Genomic DNA, 16,047 nt, shown 5'->3' on the forward strand with positions numbered 1-16,047 from the left:
GAAGGATGCCGTACGGCTCATTCAGCGTTGAAGTTGCCGTTAAACCTAAACAATTCTGAGCAAGTTACATGTAACATTTCGAAACAGTCCGCAATGGTCAAAATTTTAGGAGCATCTAACATTATATGGGACGAATGCACGATGGCGCACAAACGCGCATTGGAAGCACTTGACCGGACATTGAAAGATCTGCGCAATGACTCGAGATGCTTTGGTGGCGCAATGATTTTACTGTCTGGCGATGTCCACCTAAAACTTCCAGTCATTCCAAGATCGACCGCGTCCGATGACATTAACGCTTGCCCTTTTCTGTATATATGAGTATTTATTCGCGGTTTGGCGGGATTTCGTGTTTGAATGTGTATTTGGCCAATGTGGCTCATCTCTTTCTTCTGGCTATGCGTGCCACGAAACGCACTGTTCCTTTCCTGTATGATGTTGTATGAATTCTAAACCACTGTCCTTTCCTCTTGTGTATTGTCTATTTCTCCTTTGGTCGGTGAAACAGTCCCCTGACGCCATCTCTTGGCTAAAGAATCGGGGCGCTTGGCGACATATTAGACCCACGGATCTCAGGGTAAATTACGTTTCTTCGATAGCTCAAGTGGTTAAGAGCATCCGCCCGGCAAGTGGAAAGATCCGAGGTTCGAGTCCCGGTCAAGGAAATATTTTTACTCTTGTGATCCGTTCGATTCCGCCTTCCCCACCTTTATTGTGTTCGTCCTTTATATGTGTTCCTATCCCTTTTCCTTATATCTGTTTCTGTATATATGAGTATTTATTCGCCGTTTCGCGGGATTTCGTGTTTGAATGTATATATATATATGTATATATATAATATATAATATATATATATATATATATTATTATATATATATATATATATATATATATATATATATTATATATATATATATATATTATATACATGTTTCTTATCACGACGAATATTCTGGATTCCAGAAAAAGTTAAGGGTCGATAGTGTTGCCATTCTCTCAACTCATGCTACTTTAATGTTCTTTTACGAAGAGTTCTTGAAATGGAGGACTTCGTAGTTTACGAAAACAAATAAAGCTGGAATGTAATTTAATAATATGGTTTTAATCTCAGTTAAAAGTACGACTACTCAGTTTGTGAATTATTGAAACGCCATATTTTCCTGAAAAAGTTATAAAAGGAGGCCACCTGATCATAAATAAACAATTATTGCGATGTTGCATATTTCACGGTTTTGTTGATTATGATGGACTTGCTCTCATAGCAATATAACTGAGTTTTTAAAAATAATTGGTAGTTCCTATGAGTGTCTTGCTATAAAATGATGAAGTGGACCTAAATGACACAGATTCACCCGCTACATGGTGGAAATACCAAAAGAAGACGCCTTGCTTTTCCGCATGGAATTTTTAGTTCATTAGAGAGTAGGAAACGACGAAGATAAAGAGGCAATAGAAGTAAGCAGCCGCAGTCGCTCGCTCCCTTAAGCTGCCAGATAGATCCCTTCTCTGAATTGCCAACTACGAAGGGTGGTGTCACACAGCTCGTAATCAGCCCCTACCCGAGATACCACCCCCAACTTGGAGCGAGGGCCAATTCAGAAGGTGTAATAAACTTATTGTTGATTGGACGAGGTAGGTCTCGAAACGTTATCGACCCTCCCTATCAATTCATTAAATCGAACGCTCCGGGCTCACTTCCATGCACATTCATGCACGTACGTATATAAATACAGGAGCGCGGCATCATCGCCACTTGCAAACCGCCGCCGAGTCTTGTGTGGCGCTTGTGGGGTTCAAGAGGGACCACTTGGACACGAAAGCAGAAGAGAGGCCGGCGCCGACGCTTCATCGACACACGACATGATCCTCCTGCAGAGGGCGGTCGCCTTGGCGGTGACCATCGCCACCCTGGGGGCCCTCGCCGCCGTCGTAGATGTGCCCCCGGCAGAGGAACACCCGGAGATACACCATGCCCAAGAGACGGGGCGCCACTGGGATTCTTCAGGTGATTTGGTCTCCTACTTCCCAGGAAAGTAGGACTCAGTCATACTTGGTCGCAATTCGCTCTGTATTTCGTATATCCGGTGTTCGAATTGAGGACCCGTGAGATGAGCGACTCCACTTCGCGTGAACCCTTGTACTTATGCCTCGGTAACTGACGTCCTCAACCATGCGTTCAATTCCGTTCGGCGCATGTCTAAAGGTAACGGGTTCCCAAGCCCTTTCGTGTCAGGGCCCCGTTTTGTAGAAGCAATGTGGCCCTCGACCCTCAAAAGTTTACAGATAAGGCTTTTTATTTTGTTAAACTTATGTTTTCGGGGATACAAACCTAATTCAATAATTTCTATTAATTATTCTGGCAGTATGTTGTTTGCAAAACGGACTCCTACTATGTGGCGGATCTAATGAGTTTTTTAGTTACCGACACGTATTTTCTGGCGTAGTAAATTATTTTAGAACGAATAAAATTGTCGCAAATGGAGATGGGGGAACAACGAGGGGGGATTACAAGCATCTGGCAAAAACTAAAGAATCCAAAAATACTGCGCATTCTAAGTGAATGAAACGATGAACGAGGGGAACAGTTGTTGCTGTGATTAGACTACTGGCTGCCATGCCGTTGGAGCCGAGTTCGACTCCCGATGGCGTCAGATATTATGACAGGTGTCTCAACTGCTACTTGAGGGCGTTGGGAGAGCACTTCTACATCGTGTAGCGGTGAGCCATCAGCTTTACATGCTCAATCATTACATCTACGTCTGCGCAGATATCAGTTCGCCCATGACATCGAAGAAAGTTAGTCAACGCGAAAGAAGATTCTTAGAGGCAACAATATGCACTTCAATTGGATTATGTGGTATGGCAGATGGGACCTTAAATAGTGACACCCTGGCGTCTTTTGTAAAAATAGAAGTTTGGACCATTGGTGAGAAAAATATGAATGCCTATGAAACCATTAATTTCCATGAAATTTCCAATATGGCTCAAATTTGTGTTTTCTTTCATAAGGATAAGAGAGACCCTCCATTTGTAATGTGTACGCCTTCTGATTTTCATATTTTTCCATTTTTCCACGCCATACGCAATTGAATTATAAAAGCGTGAAAAATATGCAAACACAATTTTTTATTTTATTTTAAAACATTGTTCACATACAGTAGTGGCGCCAATTTACAGTGAAAAATATAACAAACATAAAAGAGGACAAAAGACAATAACAACATAACAATAACAACGAGAACCAAGCATGGACAGGGGAAAATTTTAATTCACTGAAAGGTGGGATAAATCTTGGGTGGTGAAGTTGTTGCATGATAAGTTAAAGGGGTCGACAGTGTGAGGGAGTGAATTTAGAAGGGAGGAGAGGCGAAATAGTAAAGGTGAGCGCTTGGTGAGAGATATTCTAGGAATAGGCAGAGATGGAGTAGGGAGTGGGAGTGAGGGTGGATTGGGTTGGTATCCTGAAGTTGAGGAGAGAAACAGAACAGTTCAGGGCAATCAATAGTCGAGTTTAGAGTGTTGTGGAGGAGTTTTAAATCAGCTTCAAGTCTGCAGCTTTGGGGACTAGAAATGAATAGGGAAGACAGAACAGCATTTGAGGACATATTGCGGTAATGTGGGACTCGGTGTTTGACTATTTTGGCAAAGAAGTGAGAGATGCAATCAAGGGATTTAAGATTAGTTGGGGATGATGTGGACCAAATGGGGGAGCAATATGATATGATGGGAAGGACAATTATTGAAAAGTATGAATGGAGTGCAATTGGATCTTTAATTTCTGTGAAGCGGTAAAGAAGGCCTAGTAGGGACATTGCTTTATTTTTTAAAGTCTGTATGTGGTCGGAGTAATTTAGTTTCTGGTCAATTAAAACGCCAAGGTCTTTAATGGTTGTTACTCTATTTAAGGGAGTTGAATTAATTGAGTAGTTGAGCATCAGGGGGTTTTTTTCCGAGCAAGAGTCATGATGTTGCATTTTCCAGGGTTTAAGTTAAGCCTCCAGGTATCACACCATAGGGAAATTTTATCTAAGGCAAGTTGAAAGTGAGTACAGTCAGAAATGTTATTAATTTGCTCGTAGATCTTGCAATCATCAGCGTAGAGTAGTGTATGGACCTGGGAGGAGAGGAGTTGGGAAGGAAGATCATTGACGAATAAATTGAAAAGATATGGCCAAAGGACACTGACCAGGGGAACCCCAGACGTGACAGGAGACCAAGAGGAAGAAGCATCCGAGAGTATCACACGCTGAGTTCTGTGGGTGAGAAAGGTAGAGAGAAGGCTAAGGAACATACCATGAATGCCGAACTGTTGGCTGAGTTTATGAAGGAGGAGTTGATGATGCAGGGCGTCGAAAGACTTGGAGAAGTCAAAGTAGATGGCATCAAGTTGACTTGATTTGTCTATTGCCATGACGGCGTGGTGCTGAAAGACAGTGAGATTTGTCAGGCATGATCTGCCTGGGAGGAAACCATGCTGCTGAGGAGATAAAAAGGGAGAGGTGAAATAATAAATCCTGTTGAGAATAATGCGTTCACAAACGGAAGACAGGATTGGAAGCAATGATATAGGGCGATAGTTTGAAACATCATTCTTTGGACCTGTTTTATGTATCGGAATGATATTAGCGCATTTCCATTGAGGAGGGAAGGTTCCTAGGGAAAAACAGCGATTAAATAAGATGGCTAAAGGTTGTGAGAGAGATGAAGCGCAATTGCGAATAAATTTAGGGCTGAGAGCATCTGAGCCGGGTGAGCGGTGGGGGCGTATTTTGCATAGGTATTGAAAGACTTCCCGGGAGTCTGTCTGTAAGTGGGAGAGGGAATGGTTTATTTTAGGAAGGAGGGAATGGACAGAGGTAATACTGAGGTTAGAAGCAGGCTGCAGGCAATCGGAAAAAAAATTAGAAAGAGGTTGGGTCTCTCTGATCCCGCGGCATTTTTGGTGCCATAGGAGAGTGCTTCGGGAATTTGAGGACGATTACGGCGCTGATTGATGAAGGACCAGAATTTTTTGGGGCTGGAGGAAATATTGGAGGAAACAGTCTGAGCGTAGTTTTCATAGTCACGGCGAATGAGGAATTTGGAATATCGGCGGAGATCAACATATGATCGGCGCGTTTCCACATTAGGGACGGCCTTATGGAGATACCAAGCGTGATTTTTGTTACCCAGGACATGTATGGTATCCTGTTTAAACCATGAAGGGAATTTTTTTGTCTTGGGCTTAACTCGAGGAACAAAGTCTTTTATGACGGCCTCGAGGACAGCGCGAAAGAAGTCCACTCCTTCTTCAGGGGATAATGAGGAAAGGACGCTCCAGGGAATAAGGTCGAGGGAGCGGTTGACGTCCTCCCAGCGAACCTTCGACCAGGCAAGAAAGGGCTCAGATGGAGTGGGAGGAGCCCCGCGGTATTTCCAGGAGCCACGGAAGAAGAAATGGGCATCAATGGACTGGTGGTCTGAGTCGAAAATATATCTGCCGGGGGTGATAGCCTCGGGCACAGCGGTCGAGAGCAGGCAGTTCAGGGTTGCCGTATCACGGGTGCTCTTGAGACAGTGTTGTAGGAGTTGGAGTGCATTTACATTGTGTTCTATAAAAAATTTGTCATGGGCATTGAGCGGGTGGCCGTTCGTGGGAGATTCCCAGCGAATAGATAAATTAAAATCTCCCACAAGAATTACAGGTCCCAGATTTATGGCCCGAAACACTGAGTCGAGGCAACTTTCAAGTACACTCAAGTCACTTGCGGGAGGACGGTAAAAACAGCCAACGAATAGTTTGTTGGCCTTTGAGGCCTTTACATGGGGTAATGATAATTCGCTCCACAGTTGGTCTAGGTCTTTTCTTCGTTTCGAAAGAAACAGCGATTTAATTGCGAGTAACACTCCGCCTCCTCTAGAGGGGCGATCTCGTCCATAAATTGAGTGAGAGCGCGAGAAGAACAACTCACTGTCACTGAAAGATGGTGCCAGCCAAGTCTCGGAGAGAGCTATAATATCAAATTTGGACAGCTCTTGGTCGTGGGAGTTGCACGTAGATATTTTGTTGTTTATGCTCCGCACATTTTGGTAATACTGCTCAAGGAAGAGCCGGAGGGGCCGGGGTTAACACTCACATCACCGGAGAGGATCACCAGGAGTAGTAGGGTTTATTTCTTCAATTATTTCTTTTCACCTGAAAAGTTGCAAAATTTTCATTTGGTCAAACTCTTTATAGCAGTACAACTCTTTTAACTTTTAGCTAATAGCAGAAATAAGCCATTTTTTCCAAAGGACTAATATTCCTTTAATTCTTCGCTCACAGGTTCATCCTCCTCCGAACCAGACTCAACTTCAACAGAAGAGTTGGAATTTGGATATGGAAAGGAGAACGGTAAACATTTTAATAAGTTATCAATTCCTAAAGCAATAGTTATATTTAAACGAAGATGAGTGAAATTATATTTAACATCTTCGACTCGTTATAAATACATTAAATAAAGGTAATATTTCGAAAAAAGATAAAAATAATGACCGCAGATTAAAAATTTGTTCCTATTCCTTAGGAAACATTGCCAACAAAAATAATGTTTGAATGAACTCATGAATAAGTTTTAAAAACATTTATACATGTTTAAGGGGTTAAAATTCTTTTTAATTTGAAAGCATGTCAGCATCTCTCATTCCCAATGGAATCTCCATGACATATCGTGCGTACTAAATCCCAATTAATTTGAACACATCTATTGCAGGGCCTAGGACGTGGCCCAAAACATTCCCTACCTGTGGCGGAGAGAGACAGTCGCCAATAAACATTAATATGGATAAGGTAGAAGAACTCACTGGCCTAGGAATGGAGTTGAGGTTTAAGAATTATGACAGCCAGCCTATGGAAATGGCTATATCCAACAATGGTCATACACGTACGTATTTCTATGAGAGTCCTCTAGATTATAAATAGCTTTCGGATGCACATTAAACTTATTTTAAATGGTTATTTACGACCAAAGAAAAGATTGTAAGTACATATATATGCCCATAATAATGCAATATACTATATAATGTGTGTGTGTATATATATATATCAAAAAGTATTATATACGATTATATATATATATATATATATATATATATATATATATATATATATATATAAAATACTTTTTGAGAGTCTCACGGACGTGAATAATAATGTATAACACTTAGCACTAGTGGAAACAGACAAAAACACAGAAACACACAAAAAAGAGACTCACTATTTTTCGAATTTTCGGTGGTCGTGACCACCTTTATCAAGGAAGAGAGGGACAGAACTGAAGGGAATACGAGGGCTGGAGCGATGGATGGAAGGGGAAGTTGGGGAGAGAATTCCGAAGGGACGGGTTTGGAGGGGCAGCGTTAGAAGGGTGGGGAAAATGTAGAAGGTGATGGAGGTGGAAGGGGGATGAAAATATATTCGGAGCAGGGTAATTAATGCCTAATATTGATTCCTGGCCAATTACAGGACTCCAAGAGCCAGATAAAGGATTGCTCTAATGTTTTCAGTTTCAGTGGAGGATCAGAGGGTGGGAGGGATGTTATGATGGATACACTATAGCATTTATCAAAGGGAGTGTGGTGTTCGGAGGCGTGTTTGGGGATAGGGAGCATATCAATTAGGGAAGAGTTTTTGCATGAGGCTCGGTGGTTGTTGATTCTGATATTGAGGGGTGTTGTGCACTGCCCAATATAATAGGCAGGGCAAAGTTGGCACTTCAGAAGGTACACTACATTGCTAGATGTGCAAGTAGAGGAGGGAATTGGTGGGAGAGAGTTAAAAAGCGGGTGGGAGAGGGATGGGATTTTGGTTTTGAAAATAGGGCATGTTTTTCATATGGGTTTATTGCATGTCGTGGGAGTGGTTTTGGGATGGGTTAGGGATTTAAGGAGTGGATTGGTTGATTTGAGGAGATCGGATAGGTTGGCGGGTCGTTTGAAAGTAACTGAGGGACATTTGGGAAAAAGGTTGGTGGTGGCATTATGATTTTTTAGGATAAGTTAGAGGTCTTTTGGGATTGATCGTAGAGATTCTAAGCCTGGGAAGTATGTGGTACAAATTGAAAGAGGGTGGGGTTCCGCGTTAGAGGAAGGTTTGGGAATGTACGCATGTTTTCGGATTCATGAATCCGAAATGATGCATTTTGGGAAGAGTTTTTGCATGAGGCTCGGTGGTTGTTGATTCTGATATTGAGGTGTGTGGGGCACTGCCTGATATAAGAGGCAGGGCCAAGTGTGCCAACTGTTCCCTTCCTTAAGTTAGCTAGAACTAGTCAAGTAAATGCCTAAATATTTGCATTGACTGGTACATGGGATTATTTCTCCAAAGAGGGTGTGAATTTCCTTTTCTGCATTCTTTTTATTTGAAAAATGTATATGCTTACTTTTACTTATATTAATGCCCATATTATAATTTGTAATCCAGTCACCAACGCGGTCCTTTATTCTCTGCGCTATCCGTCTGTATATAATGCAGTCATCAGCAAAGAATCTTAATTGGGAATGTAAATTGTTTGCTAGATCGTTTATGTAAATTAGGAAGAGTAATGGCCCTAGAGCACTGCCCCGTGGAACTCCTGCTAAAACGCTCGCCTCATTTGAAAATGTATCCCTTAATTGTACTTTTTGAGTTCTGCCTCTAAGAAAATTTTTTATCCATTGTTTTACCCTAAAATCCATTGGTGACGAATCCAACTTTAACAATGATTTATCTTGACACACTCGGTCAAAATCTACCAAAATATCAACAATTACTGCATCCACATCCTTTCCTTCGCCTATTGCGTCGCCGATATATTGGATAAATCGGAAAAGCTTCGTTTCGAGTATCCCGTTCTAAACCCATGTTGGTGTTTGAATAGCCATCTATCTGTTGTCCACCATTCTCGAATGCAGTCAGCGATTCTTTTATCCATTATTTTGCAAACAACTGAGGTTATGCTTACCGGTCTATAATTTTTGGCTATTATTTTATCCCCTTTCTTCAAAATTGGTGTAATATTTGCTTTTTTCCAATCATTGGGCAAGGCATCATTATTTAAAGTTACTTTGAACAGATGACTCAGATACAAAGCTATTGCGATATCACCCAGTTTTGGAATGTCAATTGATGTATTATCCGGTCCCACTGACTTATTTTTCCCCATCCTCCTTATTTTTTTCACACAATACGAGTCCTCCACGATAATACCGTTAGTCGAGGGCAGTGAGCTATTTGCCTGGAGTCTAGCTGAAGATTGAACATTCTCTAAAAAATCTACTCCCCGACAAACTAAGAAGAACGGTGACTCACCCAGAAAATCGTTTTAAGATAATTTGACACCAATCTTAGAGTATTCTCACAATACCTGCATCTGGTGAACTTGAGATATCCACGTGAGATGAAATTGAGCACTTACCGAAAAAAAGCCATATATTTCGTCTTTGCGAATTGTTTTTTATTGCATTTACTTCAATTTCTACGATTTTGTCTTTAGTTACCCTGACGGGAAACTGGAGCAGGAAGGAAACGCCAAGGATTTCTGGATGTGCTTTGAAAGGCGACTACATATTTTCACAGATTCATTTCCACTGGGGTAAAAAAAATGAAGAGGGCAGCGAGCATTTGGTGAACGGATACAGGTAAGCCCCATGCAAAGTATAATTTATTAATGCTCACGGCGTATTTTCACACGAAACCATACACTTTTCGAAAAATCCCAAAAATTGAATTTTTCTGGAAGCATTGATAATATGCACAACACGAGTTTGGTTAAAAAAAGAAAACTCTGTGACGTGATCTGGATTTAGGTGCCCTCTTAGTAATTTGGAAGTTATAACTACTACAAAAGTGGGTGAAATCCATTTATTGCCATAGTAAACTTAACATGACGTGGGACCTTACTAGAGAGCATGACATCCTCATCTGCTTCCTGCAGTCACTCGCAGAGAATGGCACGCCTAGCCACTAGGGAATCCATATCCTTGTCAGCGTGAGGGCCCCGCCGCTTTTCAATCGAACTATTCACACTTGAAAGCTTCATTTTATCCTCTAACTTAAATATTTCAAATCCATTCTGATAACACAAGTGCAGACAAGTCCGCATGTGTGAAGTACGACGCTTGCATTTCACACATTCGGAGGAACACTTCTCCGGATAGCCACCCGGCTGAATGTCGCATGACTGCAGACGCTTCGAAATCATCGAACTTGGAGGGTAGGGTCCGGGGGAGAAAAGGAGGTTGAATTCCCTAGAAAAAGGGTTCCAAAGACGAATGACCGAGATCGGTTGGAAAGACTAGACATCAACAGAATGGTTTAACCAGCTAGTTGAAGAAACGATTTCCGTCTTCATAAGCAAAAAAAAAGAACAAACTCTTAGGACATGGTACCTCAGGAGGACTTGACTATGACATTTTTTGAGAGATGTCGAAGAGAACTCCGCCTTAAGTAAATGTCATCAATCAATGGATCACCTTGACTCATCATTATTTAAAATGGAAAATAATTAAAACTAAAAAACAAACAACATTTCTAATGCAAATTTTATTTCTAATTCAAATTACATTTCATTTTAGTGAAACAAATATAAATGGTGATATCATGTGATTCAAGAGTATTTAGCGGATTCCAAACTTCAAATTCTCTTATAGCTATTCGGCAGAGATGCATGCGGTTCACTATAAGAAGAAATATGGGTCTTTAGAAGAGGCGCTCAAGAAGAGAGATGGTGTGGCCGTCTTAGGATATTTCCTCAAGGTAGGATCTTTTAAGGTGACCATAAAGTGCTAATATAAATCTTTAATTCCACAATAATCCTTGAATCAATGGATAATCTAGAGACAACTATTTTTATAAATTATACCTTAAGTCCAGATAAAAGCATGCATGTTTCCTTGCGAAAGGGTTTACAATGAAGTCATTTGAATAATCAGAAATACCTTTGAATTTTGTTGACCAAGCTAACCCGAGATCCCTAGATTATAATGTAATTCGGAAGGGCATCGCATTCCTCTATTTTCGCCTTCCAATTTCCTATGAGTGTGCTATTGAGGCGAAGATTTAAAAGCATGAATTATTTGCATTTCTTTTCAGGTGAAAGAAGAGAACACCGCTTTGCAAAATCTGCTTGATAAAGTCGAGGAGGTGACTGAGGCCAATTCTCCACCGGCGCAGATAGAGCCATTTATGCTCGAAGAGTTAGCCCCTCCCTTCCGGGGGAAGTACGTCACATACCAAGGCTCTCTGACGATCCCCCCGTGCCTCCAGGTCGTCACGTGGCTCGTGCGCCTGAAGCCCATAAATATCTCCCTGGAACAGGTGAGGAAATATTTGGAATTTCCACCATTTTCGCTTCGAGCAGCTATTAACGAAGCCAAGGCAAAGTATTTGGACTTTATCTGCGGCTAATTATAACATACGTACAGAAATATGCCGGCTTTAAAATATTATCATGTTTATCACTTACCGTAGTAAAATGACCGAAATCCCGGGAATTTCAGGAACAATATTTATGAGTGTTTCAATTAAAATGAGAAATTGCAGGGGGGGAATACGAGGGGTCGGATCCATGCCCCATTATCAATCATTTTGGGGATGTTTTGGGCTAAAATGAAAATGAACATTATTCATGAGACTGGTATTATGTGTTATTTTCAATATCTGCTGTCATTGGAGCATAAAATAATTTACGGCAAGGTTAGTTGTAGTGTCTAAATCAGTGTAATTAGTATCAAGGAAGTACCAGGTCACTTCTTTCATTTGATTATGTTGAATAAATTCCAATAAGTTACGCTTAAGGCAACGAATTTCTGGCAGAAAAAGAATTGATCTCCTCCACTAAAATCAGGCAACCACCATGCAATTGAGAAATGGAAGAACCAAAGCTAACAAAGGACCTGTAACCTATCACCAGCGCCACTCAACGCATGCCTAGAGGAGGCAATAAGAAGCACCAGAGTTGGGCATCAAAGGAGTCGAGATGAGTTGCGAAGGAATTGAAGTGCTCCGGTGCGTGGATGATAGAGCAATGGTTGCAGAAGAGCGACACGGCCTTAAGGAGGGAATTAATTGTTGAGAAAGTGGACCAGCAATGAACGGAAGCTCCGAAACATGGCTCTGGAGGATGCTGAAGAATAAATGGACAGACAAGACGAGGAAGCTCCTTGAAGAGCAGAAGAGGAAGGCCCATGATGAGGATCCCTCGACAAAGAAGAGCAAAATGGATACGGCATATCTTGAGGCACATTTGTTCAGTTAGAAGAATAGTTGAAATGAACGCTGATGGCAAGACATTGAAATGAAAGAGAGGAAAAAACACAGAACATATGTTCGGAATGGGGGACCGTAGCAAACCTATCTTAGCATTGAAGTATTGATGAAGAAAATATTACAATACCAGTCTTCCCTTTGGGGTTCTATAGATTCGCTGTCAAGTTCGCGATGAATAATGACTTGGGCCCTCGGTGTTTGGGAAACTGCTTATTTATCGCAAGGATATTAACGTTGAATTCCTTGTATTAAGGGCCACGCCAAACGGTATGTCGAGATGGCCACGCGTTCGTTTACAAGATGGCGATGACTTGGCAACTCGTAAGCGTTATGAGACCAGAAGTTAGACATCAATGGCCAATCGGAGGAAATACGTTTGAGACTTTTAAAATCCTATAAGTACGAGTGAAATGTTACACTTTTTACTCACAGTGAATAACACAATGCGATAATTTCGAATTGCCCGAAAGCCAAATAAATGTTAGGTAGAGCTTCATTTCGGGTTGCGTTGAACTCTAAAGAAGTATTTCATAGCCTTATAGCCTACTAGCGAGTACGTCGAATGTTATATCCGATGCACTTGAGAAGAAATTGAGTTTCTAATAAATATTCAACCCGGCAGTGATGTTTGCCGGTAGAGCCTTCCTCCGCAAGGCTCTACTGCGAAAGAGAGATTAAACTACGTTCAGTTATGATTTATATTCTGTTTTAATCAATAAAAACACGTCTATCCGATGCAAATGAGTGAAAATTCGGAAAAATAATGGAGACTCGAATGTCTCATATATTTGGTGTCAATACGCATAAAATAAGGAAAGATCTCATCCAATTTAGGGATTTGGTAAAATAAGGGACTGAAAATCCTAATCTTTCCCCAATAAAGACATACCATTATTATTAATAATATTTCAATATTATTAAATTACTGTTTATCTTTTTATATTTATATTTCCTCAGCCTTTCTTTCCACCTCTGCTCCCTCGTTCACGCAATAATACATTAAAATGTTTCTTTTCTAGCTGAAGCGATTCCGACTTTTGGAAGATGAAGAGGGGAAACTTCTCATCAAGAATGTCCGCCCAACACAGCGTCTTAATGGCAGAGTCGTATACTACGTGGCTTGAAGCAGGATGTAAAGTCAAATAAATTGCAAGAGATACTCTTGTAAAGAAGTAAAATAAAGAAAAGTATTGAAGAATATTACTGTGTGTTAATATATTCCCATTTACCTCTTTATTCCACCATCGCAGTTGAATTCATATTTGTCGTTTTTATGATAAAACTTATCAAGATATACTGTAGCTCTGATGAAACCATGAGTGTTAAAGAGGTACAGATGGCTCATGATCCAATTTGACGTGTCAGGCTGCTTACGCGCGTGAATGGGGATTGGATGTCGGGATGAGCAGCGATAGGAATGTTGGTGGGACAGGGGCGCCCATCATCACCCGTGCAGCTCAACGTGCATGTGGAGGAAATGGTGAAATTGCGCGGAAAGACTTGGAAGTAGGAATAAAATATTGCAGAAAATCTCAAATATATATCTTAGGTTTCCAGATAATTATTCTTTAGTTAACCACACCGTTGGTGGGTGTTCAAAAAATTCATTGTTGAATTGCGATAGAAAGTTTTAATGATTAGCATGAGATTAGAATCAGCGCAATGGAAAGAGATTTTTGGGGTTTTTTAACAATTACTAAGGTTACTTTTAACTGTTTAATATGAAATGCCAAAAGTTGAGCAAATGGAGCTTCTTTCCTATCTTGAGAGTATTTTGTACGGAAGTAGGCAAATACGGGCATAGAACATGAATTACTTACACCGTATTCGGCCATGAGGTGGCCGAATACGGGTTTGCAACGCTGAAACAAGTAAAATAATTACCTCCGACGAAAGGAAGGAGTCATGCCGGACATAATGAAACGAAGGTGGGTTTATATTAGCAAGCAAGGGGTGCCAAGTTGCTTTGTTCTTCCGCAAGTCCGAGGGTTTTTTGACGGATTGATTCACGCAAATAGCGCATAACTTACGGGTGATATTCCTTATTTACCGTTCTACTCTGCGACAGGAACTCATCATGCACCACCCCCTGCAATCGAAGAAAACGAAGCAAAACGTTCACATTCGACCGAACTTGGCGCGCGGTTTTTGGTCTTCGCTCGTGCGCTTCCATTGAGCAATTTTGGTACAAATTTCGCGGCGACCTGTGTCAAGGCCAAAATCATTTGTAAAAATCGAATGGCGTCAGCCAATCGATATGTTTAGGTCCTCAGCAACTTCTCCAACGGTGGTTTAGCCAATACTATTGACTTCACTTCATTAATGTTTTCGTCTGCTCTTGACGTTCTCGGGCGTCCGGCACGCACTTCGTCCTTCACATCTTCTCGGCCCTCTGAGAATATTTTGTACCACCAACAAACGTTGCTGCGGTACAAGGTAGCTTCTCCATAGGCCACAGTCAACATTCGGAATGCGTCCGCGCACTTCACTTAAAAATTGATACAGATGATACAATCCTTTTTTTTGGAACAGCCAAAAATTGAAGACAAGACAAAAGACGTCCAAGTAAAACAGCTGTCAACAATTAACTGAACATTCAAAATAGCCGACCTTTTCAGCATAAGTGAGAGATATAAGAGCCAACATTATGCCATAAATAACTCGAAAATCAAATATACGTAACCCGCGGACCACTCTTCATTTTGGTGCAATTACTTCCTACATTCGTTACATTCAAAATCACTATTATATTCCTGCCCCTTCCACCCTTGCCTTAAAATCTCCCCTCTATCACAGTCTTCAGCTTCCCATTGCCAATCAAAGTGCTTTGCATTAATCTTGCCTGCCTCTTTTTAATTTCTCCTGACAATCCACTCTCGTCCCCTTACACCACCCGCAGCGCGTCCTCGTTAGTTTTCCTTCCTGTCCACTTCACGTTCTTCATCCTCCTCCGCACCCACTTTCCAGATGCCTCCAATCCACGTTTATCACCCTGCCTCAATGACCACGTTTCTTGGCCAAAAGCTCCTGGTCCAAGTTTTGGGGAAGAGAAGAATACGTTTTGCACTCTTCTTCCGCCACACGCCAAAGGCAAGGGCGGCGGGTTAGAAAATGGACTGTTGAAGCATTAAATGGTTTAGAAGGAAGGAGTACAAAAGGGCGGTAGAGGAAATCATGGAGAATGGTAACCAGCTAAGAGCTCTCGAAGAAAAATGGGAAAGTATCAAGAAAGGGTTATCGAAAGCCGCAAAAGACACTTGGAACCGTTAACGCGAAAAGGACTAGGAAACCATGGATCACGGACGAGATGATCACAAAGATGGATGAGCGGAGACAATGGAACAATGTACACACTGAGATAGGTAAAATGAAGTACAAACTATTGAAAATAAATTACATAAGGGTAAGATAATAGTTGACACAGATAAAATCCAAGGAAGATGGAAGGAATGTATAGAAGAACTGTATGGTAAAGAGCATAGGGCATCAATGTTAGACATAGAAAAGGGACATGACGTAGAGGAAGATAGCTTAGTTCCAGGCATAATCGACGACCAGATATAAATGGCATTAAAAGAGATGAAACTAAAGAAGGCTATGGGATTGGATAACATTCCCGCGGAACTACTGTAATGTTTAGAAAAATGTGGGAGGAGAAGGCTATATGGGCTCATTTGTAGAATTTATGAGGAAGGAATCTGGCCGGCAGAATTTGTGAGATCAGTTTTACTTCCTGTTCCGAAAAAAGTAAAAGCTACATCATATGAGGACTAGAGGACAAT

The 16,047-nt window shown here is 41.2% G+C and overlaps 1 protein-coding gene across 1 annotated transcript; it reads left to right on the forward strand.

Moving 5' to 3' along the window:
* Positions 1-1,860: 1,860 nt before the first annotated feature.
* On the forward strand, positions 1,861-13,389 carry LOC139692868 (carbonic anhydrase 13-like). Its single transcript, XM_071591175.1, has 7 exons — positions 1,861-2,005; positions 6,305-6,373; positions 6,732-6,902; positions 9,492-9,636; positions 10,648-10,753; positions 11,090-11,314; positions 13,285-13,389. The coding sequence occupies exons 1-7, from the start codon at positions 1,861-1,863 to the stop codon at positions 13,387-13,389; spliced, it is 966 nt and encodes a 321-aa protein (XP_071447276.1).
* The last annotated feature ends 2,658 nt before the right edge of the window (positions 13,390-16,047 follow it).

The sequence above is a fragment of the Hetaerina americana genome, unplaced genomic scaffold, assembly GCF_022747635.1.
Source record: "Hetaerina americana unplaced genomic scaffold, ioHetAmer1.1.p SCAF_425, whole genome shotgun sequence".
Taxonomy (NCBI): Eukaryota; Metazoa; Arthropoda; class Insecta; order Odonata; family Calopterygidae; genus Hetaerina; species Hetaerina americana.